At 46.0% G+C, this 25,440-nt stretch overlaps 1 protein-coding gene across 2 annotated transcripts; it reads left to right on the top strand.

Annotated features, from left to right (window-relative positions):
- The first annotated feature begins 4,855 nt into the window (after nt 1–4,855).
- LOC132212211 (acyl-coenzyme A amino acid N-acyltransferase 2-like) lies at nt 4,856–24,453 on the top strand. 2 transcript variants are annotated; one of them, XM_059657505.1, is made up of 5 exons: nt 4,856–5,042; nt 18,272–18,360; nt 19,462–19,932; nt 20,160–20,362; nt 21,442–24,453. In XM_059657505.1, the coding sequence occupies exons 3-5, from the start codon at nt 19,473–19,475 to the stop codon at nt 22,081–22,083; spliced, it is 1,305 nt and encodes a 434-aa protein (XP_059513488.1). In that variant the 5' UTR covers nt 4,856–5,042; nt 18,272–18,360; nt 19,462–19,472; the 3' UTR covers nt 22,084–24,453. The 2 variants fall into 2 exon arrangements, with proteins under 2 accessions (XP_059513488.1, XP_059513489.1); XM_059657506.1 differs by lacking the exon at nt 18,272–18,360.
- Nucleotides 24,454–25,440: the final 987 nt, after the last annotated feature.

Here is a 25,440-nt window from a genome sequence, read left to right as displayed (position 1 = left end):
ACTTTGTCCAGTGACATTAAGATCAACTAGGTGATCTTACATTCGTTAGTTTACTAACCAGTCAGTACCCAAATCTGTATTAGTTGGGGTTCTCCAAAGAAACAACAGCAACAGAATGTATACAGAGAAATACATTTACTACAAGGAATTGGCTCATGAAACTGTAGAAGCTGAAGAGCTGCAATTGGCAAGCTGGAACTGAGGAAAGCTGATAGAAGTCTCGTCTGAAGGCCTAAGAACCACGAGCGCCACTATGTAACACCCTTTCCATTCTGGGAGCCGTGTCCTGTCCCCTCCAGAGTCACTTACTGATGGCCAGGCCCTGAGGGCAAGCTTTCTGCCTCATTCACGGGGACGCCCTTCCTTGAGGACAGGGACCTCCTCGGTGCCATCCAGAGTCTGGGACCACAGGACAGTTGGTATTTCGTGTCCTCTTATGACTCTCCTCCGCACTCACCTGGCCCCACCAGCCTGTCCACCTGACCACCTCCAGCTGTTGAGCGGGCCCCAAGTCCTGGCCCACCTGACCACTTCTTGGTGTCCACCTGAGCCCAGCCCACCCAGGGGGTCAGGTCACCACTTCCGGCTGTCCACCTGGCCCCTCCCTCTCGATGACGTCGCCAGGCCCGCTGGTCCCCGGGACCTGCCCCTTTGCTGACCTGACCACTTCCGGGCCTTCACCTGTGCCCAGGCCAAGCCCACCCCCGCAGTCACGTCATCACTTCTGGTGGTTGACCTGGACCCTTCCCCTCAATGACGTCCCCACTCCAGCTGGTCCCTGGGCCCCACCCCCTTGCTGACCTGACCACCTCTGTGTGTTCACCTGGGCCCAGCCCACCCAGGGGTCACATCAGCACTTCCGTCTGTCCACCTGGCCCCTCCCTTTGGGTGATGTAACCACTTCCAGCTGGTCATCCGGACCCAACAAATCCTGGCTGACCTGACCACTTCCGGGTGATCCCGAGGCCCTGGTTCACCTCCTAACCACTTCAGGCTGGTCCCACAGGCACTCCCCCTACCTTTCCAGACACCGCGCCCCCTGGGTCACCTGACCATTGAGCCATACTGGCTGGGCTACCTGGCTCCTCACGCAGAGTGGTGGGGCTTCCTCATCACTGGAAGTTGGGTTACAGGCCTAACACCCACAGCCCACGAACACCTTCTGCTCACAGGATGCCCTCCACCCCGTGGGGAGGGCGGCCAGCCCTCCTTTAAGGCAGCCATGGGGGTCCATGAGCCTTGGGCCTCCCCATCCTCCCGACCAGAGGGGCATCTCACACTGGAGTGGCCTGCAACCCAGACAGCCTTGTCTGTGGGCTATGTTCTCTCTATTTGAACTTTGATGGGGACTTGTAACTGCTATAAGCAATACAATGTGCCAGAGATTTGTGCAATATGACCTCCAAATCTAATCTAATAAAAGAGAAACATGCAAATTGACTGCACCTCTGCTACACCCCAAGCCATGCCCACCAGCCAATCAGAGTGACCATATGCAAATTAACCCAACCAAGATGGCGGCCGGCAGCCACGGAGCTGGAGCAAGCAGGAGGCTTGGTTGCCCCAGCAATGGAGGAAGCCAAGCTTCCCGCCTGCCCTGGCCGGCTGTGGCCTCTGCTCAAGGCAACAAAGTTTCAATTATAGAAGACAAATAAATCCAAGATACCTGCTTCTAGCCAGCCTCCACTGGGAGCTTGGGTGGTTGGGGGCCTTGGGCAGCCTGCAAACAGCCATCAGTCCCTCACCCAGACTGTCCAAGCACCCCAGCAGGACCCCCCACCCTGAAGGGGGTGTGGACAGCCTGAAAACGGCCCTCAGCCCCTCACCCAGGCTGGCCAGGCACCCCAGTGGGGACCCCCACCCTGAAGGGGCTGTGGCCAACCTGCAAACAGCCATCAGCCCCTCACCCAGGCTGGCCAGGCACCCCAGCGGGGACCCCCACCCTGAATGGGCTGTGGCCAGCCTGAAAAAAGCCATCAGCCCCTCACCCAAGCTGGCCACACCCTCATGGTGTGAGGGTCCCCGCTGGGGGGCTTGGCCAGCCTGCAAACAGCCATCAGCCCCTCACCCAGGCTGGCCAGGCACCACAGTGGGACCCCCACCCTGATCCCAGACACCCTTCAGGGCAAACCAGCTGGCCCCCACACATGCATCAGGCCTCTATCCTATATAATAAAAGGGTAATATGCAAATTAACCCTAACAGCAGAAAGCCTGGGAATGACTGGTCACTATGACACACACTGACCACCAGGGGCAGATGCTCAATGCAGGAGCTGCCCCCTGGTGGTCAGTGCGCTCCTACATGGGGAGCTCTGCTCAGCCACAAACCAGGCTGATGGCTGCCAGTACAGCGGTGGTGGTGGGAGCCTCTCCCGCCTCTTCAGCAGCACTAAGGATGTCCGACTGCAGCTTAGGTCTGCTCCCCGCTGGCAAGTGGACATCCCCCGGGGGCTCCCGAGCTGCCAGAGGGATGTCTGTCTGCCAGCTTAGGCCCAATCCCCCAAGAAGCGGGCCTAAGCCAGCAGGTAGTCATCCCCCAAGGGGTCCCAGACTGCGAGAGGGCACAGGCAGGGCTGAGGGACACCCCCTGCCGCAGTGCACAAATTTTTGTGCACCGGACCTCTAGTCTATTATAAAAAAGGATATAGTCTCCACTTGGTTTTTTCTCAGGAGGTTTGCCCTTGGAACACAGATCAATCTGTGAGGAAGCCCAAACTAGTCCATGCCATAAGTCCACTTTGAGACCCCAATATAGGAGAAATGATGCCCCCAGGTGTGAGCCAGCATCAACTCCCAGACATGAAAAAATAAGCCTTCTGCTGATTTTATCCCCCTGCCTTTGATCTTCCAGTTCAGATACCAGACATCATGGTATAGGGACAAGCAGATCCCACTGAGTCCAGTCCTAATTCCTGACCCACAGAATATATGAGCAAAATAAATTACTGTTGCACATCTCTATGTTTGTGGTGGTTTGTTACACAGCCAAAATACTCAGATCACCTGTCTCCTTTTGGGTTAATCAAACATTTGTGTGTTTGTGTGTTTATTCTAGAAATTAAAATATGTATCTGAGGAATCTACACTTTTTCAGGTCTGGCCAGAGATAGAGAGAGACAGAGACGTAGGAATTTGGCTCATGTGATTACAGGTCTGGACATCTGCAGGGCAGTCCAGCAGGCTGGAGACCCAGGAAAGAGTTGTAGTTTGAAGGCAGGGTGGAGGTTCAATTCTTTCTTCCTCAAAAGACCTCAGAGTCTTTTCTGCATGGTTCCCACCTACTTATTGACAATTGCTAATGTCCCCTTTGTACATGGTTGGCACTTTACTGCCCGTCGCTCCCAGAATTGCCCTCACTCCTCATTTGCTACATCCCTAAGGGTTCATGGAGGGCCAGGTTTCCTGAGATCTTCTGTCCTGGGCAGAAGAGTGGAAAAGGCCTGGCTCAGTGCCAGTTTAACCTGCCCCTCGCTATATCACCTCGGTACCAAAGCATCATGACTTGCCTACCCTTTTCTGTGCTTCTCTTAAAGTTTTAGAAGAACAGCACTATGTCTGCTGCACGCCTCTAGACCCCCCATCCCTCTCTCTCCTCCCATCCTTGGCTATGGTCCTGGGACTTAGTCACTAGCTGGGAGCCTTGCTATCCTGCCCCGGTTCCCCTCATCCAGTGTGGGAGCGCTGTGCCAAGTACCCTGCTTTTCCAGACATTCCAGTCTTCCCATGACTTCCAAAGTTCAGCCCTTTTTCCTCAAGGCTTGTTTTTCACCTTTAATACATTTGATCACATCACTCCCATTTTATCCACTAGAGAGCTGAAAAAGGAAAGTGAAGTAATTTGCCCGAGGTGAGACTCCTTGATAGATGGTCGAGGATCAGAGGGTTTCAATCTTGGACTCTCTGATTCCAGAGACCAGTGGTCTCTCAACTACACCTCACTGGCTGCAAAATAAGCCAAAATTAAAAGACAAGGTCCTCTCCCTCAAGAAATTCAGAACCTGGAAACACAGACTATAATCTGTAGGTTGGGTCATTTGTACATTATGACAATGGATATGGAGTGAGTTCACAATGGGGCAGATTTCAGAGGTCCTAGGAGAGGCAGTTCTGCACCAGGAGGGCTTCTGTTGTTACTTGGAAGAGTGGTTTGCAAATGGATATGGAATAGCATCCGTTCAAAGTACAGATATCAGAACCTTACCTCAGACCTATTAAGTCAGAATGCCTGGGTGCAAGGTTCAGGAATCTTTGGCATACTCGTCTAGAGAGTCTTTTCTTTAAAAAAAAAAATTGTTTTTTAAAGCTTTTATTGATTTTTTTTTTTTAAGAGTGAGAGAGAAAAAGGAAGGGAGAGACGGAGAGAGAAACTCCCATGGGAGAGTGCAAGATTGATATTGCACTGGATGTCACCAACCAGCTAAGACACCCCACCAGGGCTATATATATTTTTTAAAAGGCTTTAAATTTTATTTTTTAATTAAATTTTGCAGTTAATATTTTGTACTAGTTTCAGGTGTACTGCATAGTGGTTATCATATACTTTAATCACATATTTTACAAAGTATCTCTCCCAACCCCCCAACCCCCACTGCAATATTGCCAGGGAGTCTAAAACCCACACTGCTCTGAAGATGGGTATTTGGGATTCATCTTTTTAAAAGCCACCAAAAAGGCAGCTGCCTAAGAGGCCACAGGCTTAGAGGAGAAGATCCAGAAGGAACTGAAGCGAAGGAGACTAGAGCTGGGAGTTGAGAGGCGGAGCCAAGGACTGAAAACCAGAGCTGTGTGATCAAATAGGAAACTTCTACACAGCCTCTGCCCAGACCCGCCACCTACTGGGGCCTTAAAGAGAAAGTGCTGCTTGCCATTTCTGTGGAGACAATTTGGCCTTTGAACAGAAGGCTGGCGTGTTTTGAACAATATAAATTAGCGTGTTTTGAATGAATGGTACAAGTTAGAGGGCAACAGGCAAGTGTCCCGTGCGTGCAGTCGGCTCAACATGCATTTTGCTCCAGACTGCTTCCTGCAGGGGAATTCAGGGTGAGTGTTTGGCCATGCTGGGACTCGCTGAAGACTGAAGAAGCCCAGCCTTGACGGCCCCCACCACCCTTGCCGAGCCCAGGGCTGCACTGAAGGTTGTGGGTTACCTTCCTGATCGACACGGGGGCTACCTTCTCTGTCCTGCCCTCCTTGTCAGGGCCCCTTTTTTCCTTCCACAATCTCAGTCATGGGTATTGACGGCAAATCCACCTGCCCGCTGACCACCGGACCTCTTCCCTGCCTCCTTGATAATAGCCCTATAACCCACTCGTTCTTAGTCATGTTTTCATGCCCCGTGCCCCTTTTAGGACCGGATATTCTCACCAAATTAGCGGCCACTCTGCAGCCCACTGGGAGCCCTTCAGCCTCCCTGCTCATTCCACTCCTGGCCCCCTCCCTTCACAGGGATGCCAATCCTCCACTGCCATGCGCCCTCTTATGGGGCCCTGTTGTCCCAGACCACAGTCGCCTACCTCAGTCTCGCTGTGAACGCCTTATCGCCTTATCTCCTCCACGACTGTCCCCTCCTCTGAACAAGAAATGTTCTCCTTCTTCAGGCTCACTGGGTACTCTTGCCTACGGGTTCACAACTGTAGTCTTCTTGAAAACCTTCTCTATGACATGACATGGCGAAGGGACCCCCTCACTGAGCCCATAGATCCCAAGGCCAACATCCTCACCCCTTTAGTGCTCTGAAAATTGCTCTGACCTCGGCGCCTTCCTGTCCCATCCCCCTCAACCCTTCCCAAAGGAAACTTCCTTAAATGCACAGGTTTATTCAACAGTCCAGCTTTTATCAGAAACTGAGATCATTATCTCTAGGAAAAATGCGGCAGTTTTAAAATCCAAGTGGCTAGAGGCCTGGGAACAGGCTGCTCGACCTGCTCCCTCTCTCCGCCTGCCTTTTCTCCAGCCTCATATCTAGGTCCCTGGCTTCCACTGCTCCTTCCCTTTCTCTTTTCCCTTGGATAACAGCACATTCTAACGTTCCCTCCCACTTTCACTGCAATACCTACCTCTCGCAGGCTCACCAAATGCCTCCCACCATCCCCAAAGAAGATTCGGCGACACCATCCAGGACCGGATGACACATCATTCCTCACAGGCTCTTACCTGGCAAGGGACCCCCCAATTTTTACTCCGGAAGAAGCTCAGGTTTTTAATATTTTCAGGTGAAATGGACATGGAATGATGAGGGAGTCATCAATTCTGCTATCTGGGATGGGAAATCCTCTAGTGTCACTCTCTATCTACGAACCCTGGACCTACTCCTATGCCCACCCTCATCAACACAACTTTCCATCTACTCTCTAACATCAATCCTTCCTCCTCTATATTCTGCTGGATTTGTCTGTCAATGGCTCAAACCCTCATCATAGCCACTCAATTCCAACCTATTGGACCATCTAACTGAACTCTCTCTCTAGAAATTCTAGCTCCTGGCTGAATCCGGGCTACACCAAGGAGCCCCACCTTCTTAAGCCCTTTTTGAACTCCTATATGGGAGACCCTTCTTGCTCAACCACCGTCTCCTTACTGATCCTCCTCCCCTGGGTACTTATCTTCCATATCTTACCTAAGCAATTGCTCCGAGAACATGAGAACAGGTTTCTGCCCAAGCCAGAGCCGACCGACCAGGACTCCCGAGGACCAGCCTTCACCCTGGTGACTCGGTCCTCCTTAAGAACCTACATCCACAAGCCTTGGAGCCTAGGTAGACGGGACCTCACACTGTAATCCTCACAGCCCCCACCGTGGCCAAGCTGCTTGGCAATCCCAGCTTGGCAACCCATTGTGGCACCACCTCTCCAGACTCAAGAGGACACTGGGTCAGCATGACTTCTATAAATGTGAGGTGTTGGGCCCCACTAAGGTCCACCTTGGTCGCCCTCCCCCTCCTCCTTCTCCTCCCAGCCCTGAGCAACCTACACCCACCCCCACCCCACCCGCTCATGTGTGGAGGTTCAAGGTCCGTGATGCCTCCCGCAACTCCAGAGCCCACCCTGCCCCCACGGATATGTTACCAGACCAGTAATCCAGTAACTGGGGGATGAGTCACTTGGAAGTGCACCCAAAACCACACCGCAGCCAGTCTCACCAAGGCCAGCCCGGGTACCTTCAACTGCATGAACTCCTCTGACCTCGGGCCTTGCTTTGTGGTCACAATAGTCCCCAAACGAACCTTATATGGAGAATCGGAGCTCACCTGGCTGCTCCCTCCATCCCACCCTGGACCTGCCGGGCCGCCTTCCTCCCTGTCATGTTAGGGGTGAGTATCGCTGCCTCAGTAGGCCTCACGGCGGGGAGGGGGGCCCTCGGGAACAGCCTGGTCACTGCTTAGGACTTTAATGACAAGCTCCAGTTAGCCCTGGAGACTACTACTGCCTCTTTTAGCCTCCCTACAGTGGCAAGCGACATCAACAGCCCAAGTAGCCCTACAGAACCAGCACGCCTCAGACCTTCTGACTGCAGAAAAAGGAGGAACCTGTGTATTCCTTCAGGAAGAATGCTGCTACTACATCAACGAGTCCAGAGTAGTAGAGCAAAACGTATAGACCCTGACTAAGCTGAGTGAAGAACTACATGCAAGACACTTCCAGGACAACTCTCCTTTTGGCTGGTTCCAAAGCCCCTTAGCTACCTGGGTCCTACCCATGATAGGGCCCCTGATTCTCATCTGTGTCTTTTTTCTCTTAGGCCCCCTGCCTCCTCAAGTTCATCCACTCTTGGATCATGGAGATGTCATGAGTGACTGTGAATCAGCTCCTGCTCCATCCCTACACTCGGCTGCCCTCTGATCTGCCTCTGCCTGACCATGGCCTTTAAACCCCCCCCCCCCCCCCTTCGTTGCCCCTGATCAGCTGGAAGCAGTCAGAACGAGTAGGCATCCCCTGTCACCAAAAGGCCAGGATGTTAGGTCGGAGAGAGCCCAGGATCGGATACATGCAGACGTGTGATGAGATAATGGACCCTCCCTGGAATTTCTAACAGATCGGCGTGCCAGACACAGATACCGGCCCCTTCCTGGAATCCACATGACCCCCACACAGATACTGACTCCTTCCTGAATACCCTGCTGACCCCCTGTGGCGGGGACTTCCTCAGTTCATGCCCCTGCCCCTCACCCAACCACAGTATAAAACAAAGTGCCCCCCTTCCTGTGGGCGCGAATCCACGGGCCCTGTCTTTGGGGTTTGTGGGTCGCTGGGGGACTCAGATTAAAACTTTTTCCTTTTCTCCTCTTTAACCGTTTGGTTCTCTTTGTTCTCTATGCCGCTTCCTGAGCCACCTAACCTAACATCTATCATTTAAAAAAATTGAATTCCTCAAACATTTACTGAGCCATTAATATGTGCCAGGCACTATTTTGGGAATCAAGGAATAGAGTGTTGAACAAGGTATAATTCCTGCCCTTGAGGAATAATTTATCATCTAGAGTAGTGCTATCCAATAGACTATTCTATAATGATGAAAATGGTCTATATCTACATTGTCCAAGGCAGTAGCCACTAGTTAACTGTGCCTACTGAGCAGTTAAAATGCAATGTGAGCGAGGCATTACATTTTAAATTTTATTTTTTATTTTTTGGATTTCTTTTCTTTTTTAAAAAATTGTTTTATTGCTTAAAGTATTACAAAGAGTATTACATAGGTCTCCTTTTTTCCTCCCCTTTGACTTTCCCCCGGCCTCCCCTACCCCTCAGTGTCTTATGTCCATTGGTTATGCTTATATGCATGCATACAAGTCCTTCAGTTGATCTATTACCCTCCCCTCCCACCCCCCCAACCCTCCTCAGCCTTACCGCTGTAGTTTGACAGTCTGTTCAATGCTGGTCTTCCTCTGTATCTATTTTTGTTCATCAGTGTATAATGGTATTTATTATCCATAAATGAGTGAGATCATGTGGTATTTTTCTTTCATTGACTGGCTTATTTCCCTTAGCATAATGCTCTTTAGTTCCATCCATGCTATTGCAAATGGTAAGAATTCCTTCTTTTTTACAGCAGCATAGTATTCCATTGTGTAAATGTACCACAGTTTTCTAATCCATTTATCTGCTGATGGGCACTTAGGCTGTTTCCAGATCTTTGCTATGGTAAATTGTGCTGCTATGAACATAGGGATGCATATATCCTTTCTGATTGGTGTTTCTGGTTTCTTGGGATATATTCCTAGAAGTGGGATCATGGGGTCAAATGGGAGTTCCATTTGTAGTTTTTTGAGGAAACTCCATACTGTTCTCCACAGTGGCTGCACCAGTCTGCATTCCCACCAGCAGTGCACGAGTGTTCCCTTTTCTCCACATCCTCTCCAGCACTTGTCATTTGTTGATTTGTTGATGATAGCCATTCTGACAGGAGTGAGATGATACCGCATTGTTGTTTTGATTTGCATCTCTCGAATGATTAGTGACTTTGAGCATGTTTTCATATGTCTCTTGGCTTTCTGAATGTCCTCTTTTGAAAAGTGTCTATTTAGGTCCTTTGCCCATTTTTTTTTATTGAATTGTTTATCTTTCTTTTGTTAAATTGCATGAGTTCCCTGTAAATGTTGGAGATTAAACCCTCATCGGTGATAACATTGGTGAATATGTTCTCCCATGCAGTGGGCTTTCTTGTTGTTTTGTTGATGGTTTCTTTTGCTGTGCAGAAGCTTTTTATTTTTGTGTAGTCCCATTTGTTTATTTTCTTTTTAGTTTCCAATGCCCTAGGAGCTGTATTGGTGAAGAAATTGCTTCGGCATATGTCTGAGATTTTGTTGCCTTTGGATTCCTCTAGTATTTTTATGGTTTCCCATCTTACATTTAAGTCCTTTATCCATTTTGAGTTTATTTTTGTGTATGGTGTAAGTTGGTGGTCTAATTTCATTTTTTTTGCATGTATCTGTCCAATTTTCCCAACACAATTTATTGAAGAGACTGTCTTGACTCCATTGTATATTCTTGCCTACTTTGTCAAATATTAATTGAGCATATTGGTTCGGGTCGATTTCTGGATTCTCTATTCTATTCCATTGATCTATATGTCTGTTTTTGTGCCCGTACCAGGCAGTTTTGAGAAGAGTGGCTTTGTAATACAGCGTGATATCAGGTATTGAGATCCCACCTCCTTTGTTCTTCTTTCTCAAGATCGCTGCAGCTATTTGAGGTCTTTTTTTATTCCAGATGAATTTTTGGTGAGTTTGTTCTAGGTCTGTGAAATATGCTGCTGGTATTTTAATGGGAAGTGCATTGAATTTATAGATTGCTTTGGGTAGTATGGACATTTTAATTATGTTGATTCTACCAATCCATGAACATGGTATGTTCTTCCATCTGTTTATGTCTTCCTCTATCTCTTTTTTCAACGTCCTGTAGTTTTCTGAGTAGAGGTCTTTTACCTCTTTAGTTAGGTTTATTCCTAGGTATCTTAATTTTTCTGGTGTGATGGTAAATGGGATTGCTTTTTTAGTCTCTCTTTCTGTAAGTTCACTATTGGTGTATAGAAATGCCATAGATTTCTTGGCATTGATTTTGTATCCTGCTAAATTGCCAAATTCATTTATTAAGTCTAATAGTTTTTTGATGGAGTCTTTAGGGTTTTTTATGTACAATTACATGTCATTTGCGAATCAGGACAGTTTTACTTCTTCTTTTCCAATTTGGATGCCTTTTATTTCTTCTTCTTGTCTAATCGCAATGGCTAATACTTCCAGTACTATGTCCAGTATTGAACAGGAGTAGTGAGAGTGGGCATCCTGTCTTGTTCCTGTTCTTAAGGGAAATGGTTTTAGTTTTGCCCATTGAGTATGATGTTGGCTGTGGGCCTGTCATATATGGCTTTTATTATGTTGAGGTATGATCCTTCTATTCCCACCTTGCTGAGAGTTTTTATCAAAAATGGGTGTTGGATTTTGTCAAATGCCTTTTCTGCATCATTGATATGACTATGTGGTTTTTCTCTCTCAATTTGTTTATGTGATGTATCATGTTTATTGATTTATGAATATTGTACCATCCCTGGGATAAATCCTACTTGGTCATGGTGTATGATCTTTCTGATGTACTGCTGGATCCGATTTGCTAAGATATTGTTGAGGATTTTGGCATCTATGTTCATGAGGGATATTGGCCTGTAATTCTCTTTCATTGTGTTGTCTTTATTTGGTTTTGGTATGAGGATGATGCTGGCTTCATAAAATGAGCTTGGAAGTGTTCCTTCCTCTTGATTTTTTTGGAATAGTCTGAGGAGGATAGGTTTTAGTTCTTCTTTGAATGTTTGGTAAAACGCCCCTGTGAAGCCGTCTGGCCCCGGGCTTTTGTTTGCTGGAAGCTTTTTGATGACTGCTTCAATTTCTTCCATAGTTATTGGCCTATTGAGATTTGTAGATTCTTCCCGATTGAGTTTTGGAAGGTTGTATTTTTCTAAGAATATGTCCATTTCCTCCAGGTTGTCTAGTTTGTTGGAGTAGAGTTTTTCATAGTATTTTTAAAAAATGTATTTTATTGATTTTTTACAGAGAGGAAGGGAGAGAGACAGAGAGTCAGAAACATTGATGAGAGAGAAACATCGATCAGCTGGCTCCTGCACATCTCCTACTGGGGATGTGCCCACAGCCCAGGCACATGCCCTTGACCGGAATCGAACCTGGGACCCTTCAGTCCGCAGGCCGACGCTCTATCCACTGAGCAAAAATGGTTTTGGCCGTAGTATTTTTTAACAATCATTTGTATTTCTGTGGGGTCTGTTGTTATTTCGCCTCTATCATTTCTGATTTTGTTTATTTGGGTCCTCTCTCTTTGCTTCTTGGTGAGCCTGGCTAGAGGTTTATCAATCTTGTTTATCCTTTCAAAGAACCAGCTCTTGGTTTCATTGATCTTATGTATTGTTTTTTTGGTCTCTATGTCATTTATTTCTGCTCTGATTTTTATTATCTCCTTCCTTCTGCTCACTCTGGGCTTTTCTTGTTGTTCTCATTCTAATTCTTTGAGTTGTAGTGTTATATGATTTACTACCATTTTTTCTTGCTTTTTGAGGTAGGCCTGTAGAGCTATAAAGTTCCCTCTCAGGACTGCTTTCATTGTGTCCCATATGTTTTGGATTGTTGTGTTTTCATTGTCATTAGTTTCCAGGATGTTTTTAATTGATTTGATCTCTTTGGTAACCCACTCAATATTTAATAACATGCTATTCAGCTTCCAAGTGTTTGAGTGTTTTGGATTGTTTTTACTGTAGTTTATTTCCAATAGTATGCCATTGTGGTCTGAGAAGATGCTTGGTATGATTTCAATCTTCTTGAATTTGGGGAGACTTTGTTTGTGACCCAATATGTCGTCTATTTTTGAAAATGTCCCATGTGCACTTGAGAAGAACATATATTCTGCGGCTTTGGGGTGATATGTTCTGAAGATGTCAATTAAGTCCATCTGATCTAGTGAGTCATTTAGGATTGCTGTTTCTTTGCCGATTTTTTGTCTAGAGGATTTATCCAGTGATGTCAGTGGTGTATTAAAGTCCCCTACTATGATTGTATTGTTGTAGATCTCTCCCTTGATATCTTCCAGGAGTTTTTTTTTTTTATGTATTTGGGTGCTCCTACATTGGGTGCATACATGTTTATGAGGGTTATATCCTCTTGTTATATCGATCCCTTTAGTACTATGAAGTGGCTTTCCTTATCTCTTGTTATGGCCTTCACTTTGAGGTCTATTTTTTCCGATATAAGTATTACCACCCCAGCTTTTTTTTCATTTCCATTTGCCTGAAAGATATTTTTCCATTCTTTTACTTTAAGTCTATGTGAGTCCCTTCTTCTGAGGTGGGTCTCTTGTAGACAGCAAATGTATGGGTCATGTTTTTTTTATCCATTCAGCCACTTGACATCTTTTGATTTAGTCCATTTACATTTAAAGTTATTATTGAAAAGTACTTGTTTGTAGCCATTTTTATTTTTTGTGCCTGTGTTCTTTCTTACCTTTTTATTTCTTCTTTTTACACCAGTCTCTTTAGCATTTCTTGCATTGCTGGTTTGATAGTGATAAACTCCCTTAGCCTTTTTTTTGTCTGTGAAGCGCCTTATTTCCCCTTCAATTTTGACTGATAGCCTTGCTGGATAGAGTATTCTTGGATTCAGTCCCTTGCTTTGCATCACTTTTTAAATTTCCTTCCATTCTTTTATGTCCTGATGTGTTTCTGTTGAGAAATCATTTGATAATCTAATGGGAGATCCCTTGTACGTAATTTTCCATCTCTCTCTTACAACCTTTAAGATTCTCTCTTTGTCCTGAACATTTGCCATTGTAATTATGATGTGTCTTGGTGTGGGTATTTTCGGGTTCATCTTGTTTGGGACTCTCTGTGCTTGTGTGACTTTTTTCTTCCCCACATCAGGGAATTTTTCAGACAATATTTCTTTGAATAGGTTTTCTAAGCCTTGTTCCTCTTCCTGTTGTTCTGGCACCCCTATTATTCGTATGTTGCTTTGTTTCATGTTGTCCCATAGCTCCCTTAGACTCCTCCTGTCTTTTAATTTTTTTCTCCAATTGCAGTTCAGTTTGGGTGTGTTTTGCTTCCCTGTCTTCTAATTCGCTAATTCGGTCCTTTGCTTCTCTTACTCTACTTTTGAAACTTTCCATGGTGTTTTTTATTGCAGCTATATCACTCTTGATTTCTTCTTGATTATTACATAAGTTGTTGTTTTTTTCATCCATTTCTTCTTGATTCTTGCATAAGTTGTTGATTTTTTCCTCCATCCAGTTTATGCACTCTAGTACCCTTTTTTTTTTTTTTTTTTTTTTTTTAAATATATTTTATTGATTTTTTACAGAGAGGAAGGGAGAGAGATAGAGAGCTAGAAACATCGATGAGAGAGAAACATCGATCAGCTGCCTCCTGCACATCTCCTACTGGGGATGTGCCCGCAACTCAGGTACATGCCCTTGACCGGAATCGAACCTGGGACCTTTCAGTCCGCAGGCCGACGCTCTATCCACTGAGCCAAACCGGTTTCGGCCACTCTAGTACCCTTATTCTGAATTTTTTTCTGACATATTGCATGCCTCTGTTTCACTTAGCCACTTTTCTGGCGATTCATACTTTTCTTTCCTTTGGGATTTTTTTTGTCTACCCATTTTTGGTCTCACCAACTGATCTAGATGTTGAGTCGTGCAGGGGCTGCTCCTTGGGTGGCAGTGGTTCCTCGGGCTGCAGTTGCCCCTCAAGTGGTTGCAATAGCGGCTGCTCCTCAGTTGGCAGTGGCTTCTCTGGTGGGTGCTGTTCGCAGAAGTGGTGTCTCCTCTGGCTGGTAGGTGAGGCTGCTTGCCCAGCTGCTGTTCCTTGGACAGGGGTGGGCTGATCACGAGGCTGCTGCTCTTCAGGTGGGGGTGGGCTGAGCGCGGCTGCTGCTCCTTGGACAGGAGCGGGCTGTTCACGTGGCTTCTGCTCGTCAGATGGGCACAGACTGCTCACGTGGCTGCTGCTCCTTGGATCAGGGCTGGCTGCATGCTGCTGCTGTTCCTCAGATGGGGCGGGCTGCTCGTGAGGCTACCGCTATTTGGACAGGGGCAGGTTGCTTACAGGGTTACTGCTCCTCGTACGGATGTGGGCTGCTCGCGCAGCTGCTGCTCCTCAGATGGGAGATGGGCTGCACGTGTGGCTGCTGCTTCTCAAATGAGGGTGGGACGCTCACCCAGCTGCTGCTCGTCGGACAGGTGCAGACTGCGTGTGGCTGCTGCTCCTTGGACCAGTGTGGGCTGCGCAGGGCTGCTGCTCCTCAGATGTGGTCGGTCTATCTGTTTGTGTGGCTGCTACTCCTCGGACATGGGCGACCTGCTCAGGCAGCTGCAGTTCCTTGGGCCAGTGTGAGCTGCACGTGCAGCTGCTGCTCCTCATACGGAGGCTGTCTGCTTGCGTGGCTGCTGCTCCTCAGACAGGAGGTGGGCTGCTTGTGTGGCTGCTTTTCTTTGGGTGGGAGCGAGCTGTACGTGTGTCTGCTGCTCCTCAGATGGGGGCAGGCTGCTCACACAGCTGCTGCTCCTTGGATTGGGCAGGCTGTTCATGCGGCTGCTGCTGCTTGGACGAGGACAAGATGCTTGCGCAGCTGTTGCTCCTCGGATGGGGGCGGGCTGCACAGGGCTGCCACTCCTCAGATGTAGGCAGACTGCTCATGTGGCTGCTGCTCCTCTGATGGGTTGGGCTGCTTGCGTGGTTGCTGCTCCTCGGACGGGGGAGCGGGCTGCTCACACAGCTGGTGCTCCTTTGACAGGGGCAGGCCACATGAGGCTGCTGCTCTTAGGCCTGGGGCAGGCTGCTCGCGGGGCTAATGGTTCTTGGACAGGAGCATGCTGCTCATGTGTCTGCTGCTCACGTGGTTGCAGTGCCCTGGACTAAAGCGTTGGGCTGGTCAGAGGGGAGTGTGCTTCAGAACTCACAGGATCTTGCGCCCGGGGTGGCTGGAGACTCGGTGACCGTGGGACCACAGCCGAGGTAGCAGGTCCTTGGCAGGGGTGGTTGTAAAGTCCCAGGTGTTACCTGAGGGCACCCTGGGTGGAGGTGAGGCTGGTCTCTCAGTTACATCAGATCTCCCTTTCAAAAGGCAAGGCCTCTGAGGAAGAGCTGGCCTCCTGGTCCTGTTTGCAATGGTAGCAGAGGCTGCCTAGCTAGGCGAGCCTGTTTATCCTGACCCCGAACATCCTGCGGGGTCTAACTGTGCCTCATTCACACACACACACCCCACACACAACCACACACTCCTCTTTTGCTTCCTTGCTGCCGCCTTCTTCCTGCCTCTGTAGCTGGGTCTAGGGTGGCCCGTTTGAAATGAATAAAACTAAAAAAAAAAAAAAAAAGACCGTACCCTTTTATGTAATGATGTTTACTTTGAATTTATATTAGTTCACACAAACACTCCATCCATGCTTTTCTTCCGTCCCTCCGGTCCAGTTAAGAACCCATTGTGGCCCTCGAGTCAACAAGTTTGCCCACCACTGGTCTAGGGTGTAATTGACCCGTTCGTTAATGAAATTTCCTCTCCAGGTGTCTGGTTATGTGGCTTGCTCTCTAGCACTTTAGCCAGACAGGATAAAATTCACCTTAACAAGGTATGACCCAAAAGGAACAAGGCATGAATTACTCACGACTCCGATAACCCCAATATAAGTGACCACCGGCACCGCGTGGTCTGGTCAGGGCTTCAGGCTGCTCCCTTTGGGCTCAGTCCTCCGTAATTATGGAACCCAGATCTCAAATCCCTATGCCAACAGTCCTGCGGATTTCCTTTTCCCCGTCAGAAGCTGTGCCTGTCCCAAGGGACACGGCTGTGTGCTGCTGCCAGGTTTCCCTCTGACCCTCTGGGCTCAGAGATATGGCAAATTTTCCTGCCCAGATCCCTGGTTTTTACCTTTCCAGGGGAACTCTGCCCTTCCCGGCTGCAAACTTTTAAATTTTATTTTTAATGAACTGAAATTTGATTAGCTGCATGTGGCTAAAATGGAGAGATGTAGCTGATAAAGAAATAATAAGTCCTGTTTAGATTCAGATAACCTATTTTTTACTAGTGTAGCTAAATGTGCCAGCTCTCCGCTTTTGGGGTCTTTGTCTCACACCCCAAAGGGCAGTTCTGAAACAAAAGGAGACCTATGACTTCCACATAGCTGGGACATAGCCTGTGGTGAGAAGCTGCTCTGGCCTGCAGCAAAATGGTCCTAGAGCCTACAGCTCTGCCCTGAAGGGCTGGGGGAGTGAGGTGCAAAGTGCTGTGCTGTCCTGGAACAGGGGTTTCTCAAGGTAAAAACAATCTCATTTCTGTCTCTGTCCCTCTCTCCTCAGCTCCCACACTCCACCCTAAGACAGGCTTTCTGTGATTATCTGGGTATAGCTTCTGAATGTTGGGAAGTTAGCCACATACAAAGAGTCCAGGACCAGGACTAGGATGAGGCAAGAGGCTCCTGGGATCCAAACTTTCAGAATTTGAGGGGCTTGGCAATGCCAATACATTTTGCTACCTAGGTGCCCTTTTGCCTCACCTTTGTCCTGACCCTGATAGAGTGACCAGTGATCTCTGAGTTTCAATTCTAAATTGGTGGGAGGAGAACACCCCTGGCAAGTCTTGAATCACGGATCTGGACCTGATCCAATCACAATGACCCCAGGGTTGAGGTCATGTGGTATAAACATAGGTACTGAGAGTTATTTTCTGGGCTTTTGTGGAGCAATTCTCAGATAAAGAGGAATCAGGTCTTGGGGAAGAAATCTCAACATCTTATATTATTACTAAAGCACTATTTAAGTAGAGTACTTTTATTACATTTCTGGTGTTATAATTTTCGTGCACATTATGAATCTCATAGCTCCCAAGCATGTACATAGTATGATACATGAGTATCAATAGGATCCTTAAAGTTTTAGCATGTAGTCCACTTGGGAGGATCAGAACAGAGGCAGGATGCCTGCTGGAGAGCGGGTACGGAAACAATTCAAATTAATTCAACTTGAAAATAGAATCTGTTAGAGTCAATACTTTGTATAGAAGTTTTGAGAAAGAAAAGAACAAGAAGACCTGGGAATGGATTTGTAAAATAGGGGAAATCACTGGTCCCTTCTTTATGATCTCTTTTGGGGGAGACAAAGGAAACAGTAGATATAGAGGCTTGCAGGAAGGATCAGATCAGAAAATACCCACAGAGCATCAAAATGCTACATGGGACATGGGATTTTTAAAATGATTGTCCCATCTCACTAACATGAATGAAAGACCCATGAAGTCTGAAGTGATGCCACTGTCTTCTGTTAAGAACCTTCCGGGTATTGAGGAAAAACATTTACAATTATTCAATTAACTCAAATGGTCCAAGACTTTAGGTTTACACAACATGACCGGTATGCTGGTTATTGACAGGAGACCAGGCTGGGAGGGAATGAGGGCTTTGAAGAAATCACTTTAAAAAAAGTGCAGAAAGGCACTTTCCTCTTGACCATCGCCTTCCTCCAATGACTCTCTTTCCACAGTGAAGGACTGGACATCAAGAGCCCCTTTTCGGTCTCTGTCAGTTTATTTCCTCAAGGCTTTTCTACTCACAAATCTAGCCTTGAAAGTCTTGAATTCATATTCCCCCATAAAAAATTAAGGATCCCTTGGAGAATCAATCTTTTTGAGGGGACACGTACTGCTACAATGTGTGAGAAGATATTATTGGGAAAACCCCCACACTGCAGACCTGTTTCAGAGTCTCATAGAATAATTTTTTTTTCAGAGCCATATTTTGGGAAGACCTCACTCTTTTCTTTCCCCTGAGGAAGTGCTAACTGTTTCTACCAGAATGATTAGAACAACGCTGACCAGGTTGGGTTGCCTTTTTTCCTTTGGTTTTCACGACTTCAGTGCCAAACTCACAGCCCACAAAATACTCTACTTTTCATGCTCCAGGTTTTCTTCTATCAATGCCTCTGATTCTAGTTCATATTTTCCCAGGTCCCTATTTTATTTTTATTTTACTCTGTATTTGTTTCTTTGTACACAGGTTCAAATCCTTTGAGAAATGAGGATTTGAAAAGAGGAAGGAAGGAGAGAAAGGGAGACAGGAAGAAAGAAAGAAAGAAAGAAAGAAAGAAAGAAAGAAAGAAAGAAAGAAAGAAAGAAAGAAAGAAAGAAAGGAAGGAAGAAAGAGAGAGAGAAAGAAAGAAAGAAAGAAAGAAAGAAAGAAAGAAAGAAAGAAAGAAAGAAAGAGGAAAGAAGAAATGGAAGGTAGGAAGATTAGAAAGGAACACCCCAAATTTTCCTCATAATTGAGCAGAGTAAGAAATGGCTGATCAAATATACATTATAGTTTCTTTACTACAAACATAGAGACAAGATCATAAAGTTTTGTTTTCCCTTAAAAAGAACCAATAATAGGAACTGTGATAGAGCAGGAGGTCAGATTTACAAGGGCAGGGAGAGCTTAGAGACAGAAAGTAAACACACCACAGTATAGTTTGTGTTTATGTGCCTGTAGCCCAGGTAGTCAGGAGTAAGAAAATCAGCACTGGTCGTCCTCTAAGCCCTTCCTCATGCACCTTTGGGTTCCAGTAAACACCCTGTGAAATTGGTCCCACGGATATTACCTCCACTGAGGAATTAAAGCTCAAATTTCTTAAAACCACACAACTAAGATTTAACACACTGTTATATAATGGATAAGACAGGAGACAGTGGTGCCGGACCCAGCTTGAATTTCCAGTTCTACTATTAATTATTTGTGAGACTTTGACGTGTCACTTAACCTGCTTCCTCCTATTTAAATGAGAATAATGGGCACTCTCTGCAGTTTCCTCACCCTCCTCGAAATGTTCAGCAGACCTTGTGCCGTCTCCAGAAGTCTAACTTGGCTGGACCTCACACAAGCCTGGTCTGGACCTTTCCCTTGGAATTTTCTCCAATGCAAAGCCTCCTCTTCCACTGCAGGGCAGTCTCCAATGTCCCAGCTGACAGCCACCCCAGCCAGTGCGCTTTCTGATGAGCCCGTGCACATCCGAGCCACAGGCCTGCCTCCGTTGCAGCTGGTGACCCTCGCGGCATCTCTGAAGGACGAGAAGGGACACCCGTACCGGTCCAAAGCCTTCTACAGGGCTGACGAGGCTGGTGAGCTGGACCTGAAGGAGGCTCCTGCAGTTGGAGGCGACTATGTGGGGGTCCATCCCATGGGCCTCTTCTGGTCGATGAAGCCTGACAGGCCTTTTGGGAGGCTGCTTAAGAGGGATGTGAACAGCCCCTTTTTGGTCACTCTGGACTTATACGACTCAGTTTGCTCCCACGATTCAGCCACGGCTCAGCCCCGGGCCAGCCAGGTGGTGCAGCGCTGGTTCAGCAGCCCCGGGACGCAGCGGGTGCCCATCCGAGAAGGCCGCGTGCGGGGAGCCCTTTTCCTCCCTCCAGGTGAGACTGGTCTTGGTGGTGGAGAAAACAGTGTTGATGGAAATAAAGACCAAATCAAAGGGCATCAAAGTATTGGAGGACTACTATGTCCCACGATCTATTAAAACGAACTTGCCCTTGTGTGTTTGTGTGTGAAGGTGGAATTCATTTTGCTCTGCCTGTGCTCTCTGCTTGACCCTCTTCTCCCTCTTTCTAATCTCATTCTCTCCTCTCTTTGCTGTTCTCAGGGGAAGGCCCTTTCCCAGGAATCGTGGATTTGTTTGGGGGCATAGGGGGTCTAATTGAATTCCGAGCCAGCCTGCTGGCTGCCCATGGCTTTGCAGTCCTGGCATTAGCATACTTTGCCTATGAAGACCTGCCCAAGCACATGCAGGAGTTGGACCTGGAATATTTTGAGGAAGCTGCCAACTTGCTACTAGCTCATCCCAAGGTATTTAAAATTTTTTTCATTTTACCTTGTAACCTTATAGCAAAAGACAAAAAAAAAAAAAAATCTCTGATGTCTGTTCTGATCATGTTAGCAGTCTGTTTAAACCTGGTCATAGTACAACAGTTTACAGTTAAAATGGGAATGCTATTATCTACCTTGTAGGATTGATGCTCATATCTGCCTTAGGGGACTCTGGGATTGATTGGAGATCAGCTTAGTGCTTACTGGCAGGAAGAAGACAAAAAAAAAAAAAAGGGTGGATATATTATGATTATTTTCAATGGGCACAAAGCCAAGACTTATTGCACTTAAAGTGTTTCCTTTTTATTTACGATGGTGCTTCAATGTTTTATCAGGTGATTCTGATGACAAAAGGGTGTTGGGAATACAATTGTGAGCAAAATCATTTAGCAGAGGCTATGTCTTTGCTGTTGTCTATCCAGAATGCTGGTCCTTTCCTCCCTTGTCTCTCAGACCCTTTCCTCGCCTCTGCCCCCTCAACCTATAAGAGAAGGAAGGACCCACTCCTCTGACCTACTGCTTTTCCTGTTGGACTGGGTCCTGAAATTCACCTGTTGGTAGAATTCAAGTCTTTTCTCATTAGGATTAGCCTTTGGGTTTGTGGATATCAAAACCTCTGTAGCTGTAAAATGCTACTTAAATAGGAACGACACTGACATATTATTTGAAAGAACCCAGGAAACCTCTTTTCCTAGCTGGAGAGAAGAATTTGATTCTTCAGAAAGCTCACCTGCCTCTGCTTTTAGGATGTAGATTGTTGCTGGTGCATTAGATCCTTCGGGCTTTTACAGAACTCTGCCTTTGATAAAGAGTGTTTATTTCTATTGTTTCCCTTGAGCCTTAATAACAATCCTGCAAGGTAGGTAATACTATCATCCCCGAAAGACAATAGGCTTAGAGAGGGGAGGTGGGTAGTGTTCACAGTTGCAAAAGCTGGTGACCCCGAGTGCCAGGACTCCCTCCTCACTTGTTCTAATGCCCGTCATACTAGCTAGTGGCCTGTGGCCCGGCTTCTCAGTGGATGGCCTGCCATGGGTTCCCTTCATTTTGTGTTTCAGATCCGAGGGCCAGGCATCGGAGTGCTTTCCGTGAGCAAAGGTGCAGAGATCGGGCTGGCCATGGCCTGCTTCCTGAAGCAGGTGGTTGCCACAGTCTGCATCAATGGGCCTACTGCCCTCTATGACTTTCCGTTCAGGTACAGGGGTCTGGTTATGTCACCCATTCCCTCGTTTCTGGAGCGTATGCAGGTGCACGTCTCAGGGGCTGTGAGCCTCCTCCACTACAGGGGGGACCCCAGGGAGAAGCTGAATCAGCGGAGTGTGTTTCCTATTGAAAATGCCCAGGGTCAGATCCTCTTCATTATAGGAGAGGATGACCAATCGGTCAATAGCAAAGAATATGCTAAGCAGGCCCTGGAGCAGCTGAAGAGCCATGGGAGAAGCAATGGAAGGATGCTGCTGTACCCAGGGGCAGGCCACCTTCTAGAGCCGCCCTATGCACCCCTGTGCTATGCATCCCGTATTTACTCCGTTTCTGCCCCCCTTAATAACCCTATTTCCCTTTCCTATAATTACTCCTTTTCTCAACCCCTGCTCTGGGGAGGGGACCCCGCTGCGCATGCTGCAGCGCAGGAGCACGCCTGGGGAGAGATCCAGAAATTCTTCAGGCAACACCTCACTCAAACCAGAAGTGAGCTCTGAGAAAGCGCTGAGGCTGAGATGGAGGAGGATAAGGCAGGGATGTGGTGAGGAGAGGGGCCCTTCTGATTTCTCTATATTCACAATCATCTTGAATGAACTGCAAGGAAACTGGATGAAATCAAAGGACCAGGGCATAGGTGCCTCTGAAGTATGTATGACAAATTTGTATGTACTTCGAATTTTTGTAAATTGAATATTAGTTTATATGTACCAGGAAATGTTGCTATTTCAATGCAAACTGAATCTTTTGTACCCCTGTTAGGGATGTCTTGCGTCCAGGTATTGCCACCACCTCAACTTTCCTATCAAAATTGGCATCTCTAAAAATGATCAATTTGATGTTATGTGTTTCATGATGAGATGTAAGGTAGAGTGCCCAGAACTACCTCTAACAACACTGCTGAATTTGAACTTAATCAAGCCTGTAGATCAAATGTCTAATTACTGTGGTGGCTAGAGAACAAATTAAATGGCACTTACAAAAACAGTCAAACAAATCCAGATTGTGGGTCATTCCATGACGTGGTCTCTTTACACGTTGATTACCAACTGACCTGGTTTCTTCACAACTTCGTTGCATGAAAAATTTGCAATGGAGGGATCAGACTGTCATCTGAACTCTTCATATAGAATTTGATGTTAACAATTATTTTCCCTCAGTGCTCTGGTCTTTTTATTTTGGCAAGTGTAATGCTTGCTATAGATTTCCAGTTGATACTTTATTTATTTATTTATTTATTTATTTTTTAGAATAGGATGCTTCTTTTTATTCCCAAAATATATTTCTTATTACAATTTCAATCAGGAATGGGATTGAATTTAATCAAGTGACTTTGCTATTTCTTTACATGCTATCTCCTTTTCCTCTTAGTTTGACTCACCAAATACTTGTCTATTCTAATGATCTTTTCTAAGAATAGCTTTTGGTTTGGTTATCAGTCAAATCTGGTTCATCAATTTCTGTTTCTTTAAAATAAATGCATCCCCAATGAGAAGTCTGATTATTACGCCTTTGTGGGTTTTTTCCTTCTTTCTTTGAAAGCTTTTTACAATTTTCTGTTTGTTCTTAGTGTTCTTTGAGTCCATCAAAATGTGGCCAGGAGTGGGCCTATTATTTCTGTTTTATTTTGCTTGATAGTCTATGGGCCAAAAATTATCCCATGTTCATGCCTAAAACAATCACAGGCACGGGAAATGAGACCGCCATAACATCTTAGACAATCAAGATTTACTACCCATGGGTATGGAGAGAGCCAAGCATCCATTGAAGAACATGTCCATTTGGTGGACAGTGAACAAAAATGAGATCCATTACTAACAAGGGCTATTGAATTGCCCAACAGCATGGTTTGCCCCACCTGCTTTTCCTTAATAATCTTCATAACAAATGAAAGCTGTGGGGAGTGTTCTTCTGGTGAAACCACATTTCAAGTGTTTTCTGTAACCTATGGACAAAGATTACTCCTGAACTGTCTTGTCCAGACATTTTGATTCTCCAAGCTATTCCCTCCTTCCATGTATCCTTTGCCTGCCTGCAGAAGTCCCTTTGGTTTAAATTCATATGTGGAAGACTTGTTATTTTCCTATTTAAGTACATATGTGAGTCCCAGTGATTTTTACCCTATCAGATTCCCTTTCTATGGTGGTTAGACAAAAGACAACAGTTTATGTGCCTCTTAATACACAAGTAATTCTAGACCTGTCAGCCCTAAACAGTCTCTGGATTTTCTTTATCTCTGAGGCTTGCCACTCTATTGTTTCATTGTCATGTTTTAAGCATGACTGGGTATTTTTCTCTCATTCTTCGTATGTGCTCTTCACAGACTTCTGTTGCTTCTGGTAGAAAGTTTTACTGGTTTTGAAATCTGTGCTGCATATATTCTTGGTAGCCTTACCTTCCTCCTTTCTAGTAGTATCTAATTGGGTCCCTGTGCTTGGAGAATTCTAGACTTAACTCCAGCCCACACAGGTGAGTGTTAATTGGTGTGGATCAATCATATTGGTCTTTTCTCTTCATCCAGTGATTAGTGTAGGCTTGGACATGTGACATCATCTGGCCAATGAGATGTCAGAGACATCTGAAGATAATGGAGATTGAAAGAGACATTTGGGAATTTGGGGTGAAGTTTTCCTTGTCTTAGAAAACAAAGATATGGGAGATTTTCCCTTTGGATGTTGTTTTGTCTTAAGACTGACAATATATTGGGGCCATGAGAGCAGCCAGACCGAGGACAAAACCAATACACAAGGTCTGAGCCAAATGAGTTGCAGGGAGTGGAACTAGGGCTCTAATTATGTTGTTTTCATAGCTGTTTAACCTTTGGATTTTTTGTTATTGGATTCAATAAATTTCCTTATTTGTTTAAGCTACGGACTGTGGTCTTGTCTCTTATTTGTACTGAAGACTATCAGGATCGTGGACACTCTCCCTTGACCTGGACTGAGGCAGTATAGTAGGATAAATTGCACAGCCGAAATTTTAAAAAGAAAATTGAGTGAGAGGAATTAAAAATCAGTAACCATTTTGAATTTATTTATTAGACTTTTAAAATTTTGTAAGCTCACATAATATGCATAACCTGAGGATTATGTATTGTAGTGAGAGGTGACTGTGTTACATTTTCTTTGTGATGATGGGATAGTGAGAAGTGAAATCTATGGTGAGAGAGTCACCTTCTGAGTGGAGATGAGCTGACAATAAGCCACCTATTTTACAGAAACGCAGACACAAAAATGCTTATTGAGTGTTTACTGTATACTAAAATCTCTGCTAAGGCTTTTCACGAGTTAGTTACCTGATTTAATTCTCACATTAACTTTATGGTGTACCTTCCCCATTCAATGCTCTCACTTCAACAGTGAGCACCTGGTGAGGCTGGGCGTTCAACCTGCACTGTAATTCAGCCAGTCACAAGATAAGATTCTGGGTTTGATTTTTAGCAATCTCAGCCCTGTGGCTAGAGGAGATAAGGATATTCTTCAGAGCACACATAGAGGCTTTCAGATCATTTATGGGCACATAAGCTTGGAATTAAAATCCCCGAGTTCATCCTTTTCTTCTTCACTTTGTCCAGTGACATTAAGATCAACTAGGTGATCTTACATTCGTTAGTTTACCAACCAGTCAGTACCCAAATGTGTATTAGTTGGGGTTCTCCAAAGAAACAACAGCAACAGAATGTATACAGAGAAATACATTTACTACAAGGAATTGGCTCATGAAACTGTAGAATCTGAGGTATCGGAAGAGCTGCAATTGGCAAGCTGGAACCGAGGAAAGCTGATGTAAGTCTAGCCTGAAGGCCTAAAAACCAGGAGAGCCACTATGAAAATTCCAGTCTGAAAGCTGGCAGGCTC

Source organism: Myotis daubentonii, chromosome 11 (assembly GCF_963259705.1).
Source record: "Myotis daubentonii chromosome 11, mMyoDau2.1, whole genome shotgun sequence".
In the NCBI taxonomy this organism is placed as follows: domain Eukaryota; kingdom Metazoa; phylum Chordata; class Mammalia; order Chiroptera; family Vespertilionidae; genus Myotis; species Myotis daubentonii.
The sequence above is the reverse complement of the archived record's forward strand: the minus strand, read 5'-3'. Positions and strand labels throughout refer to the sequence as shown.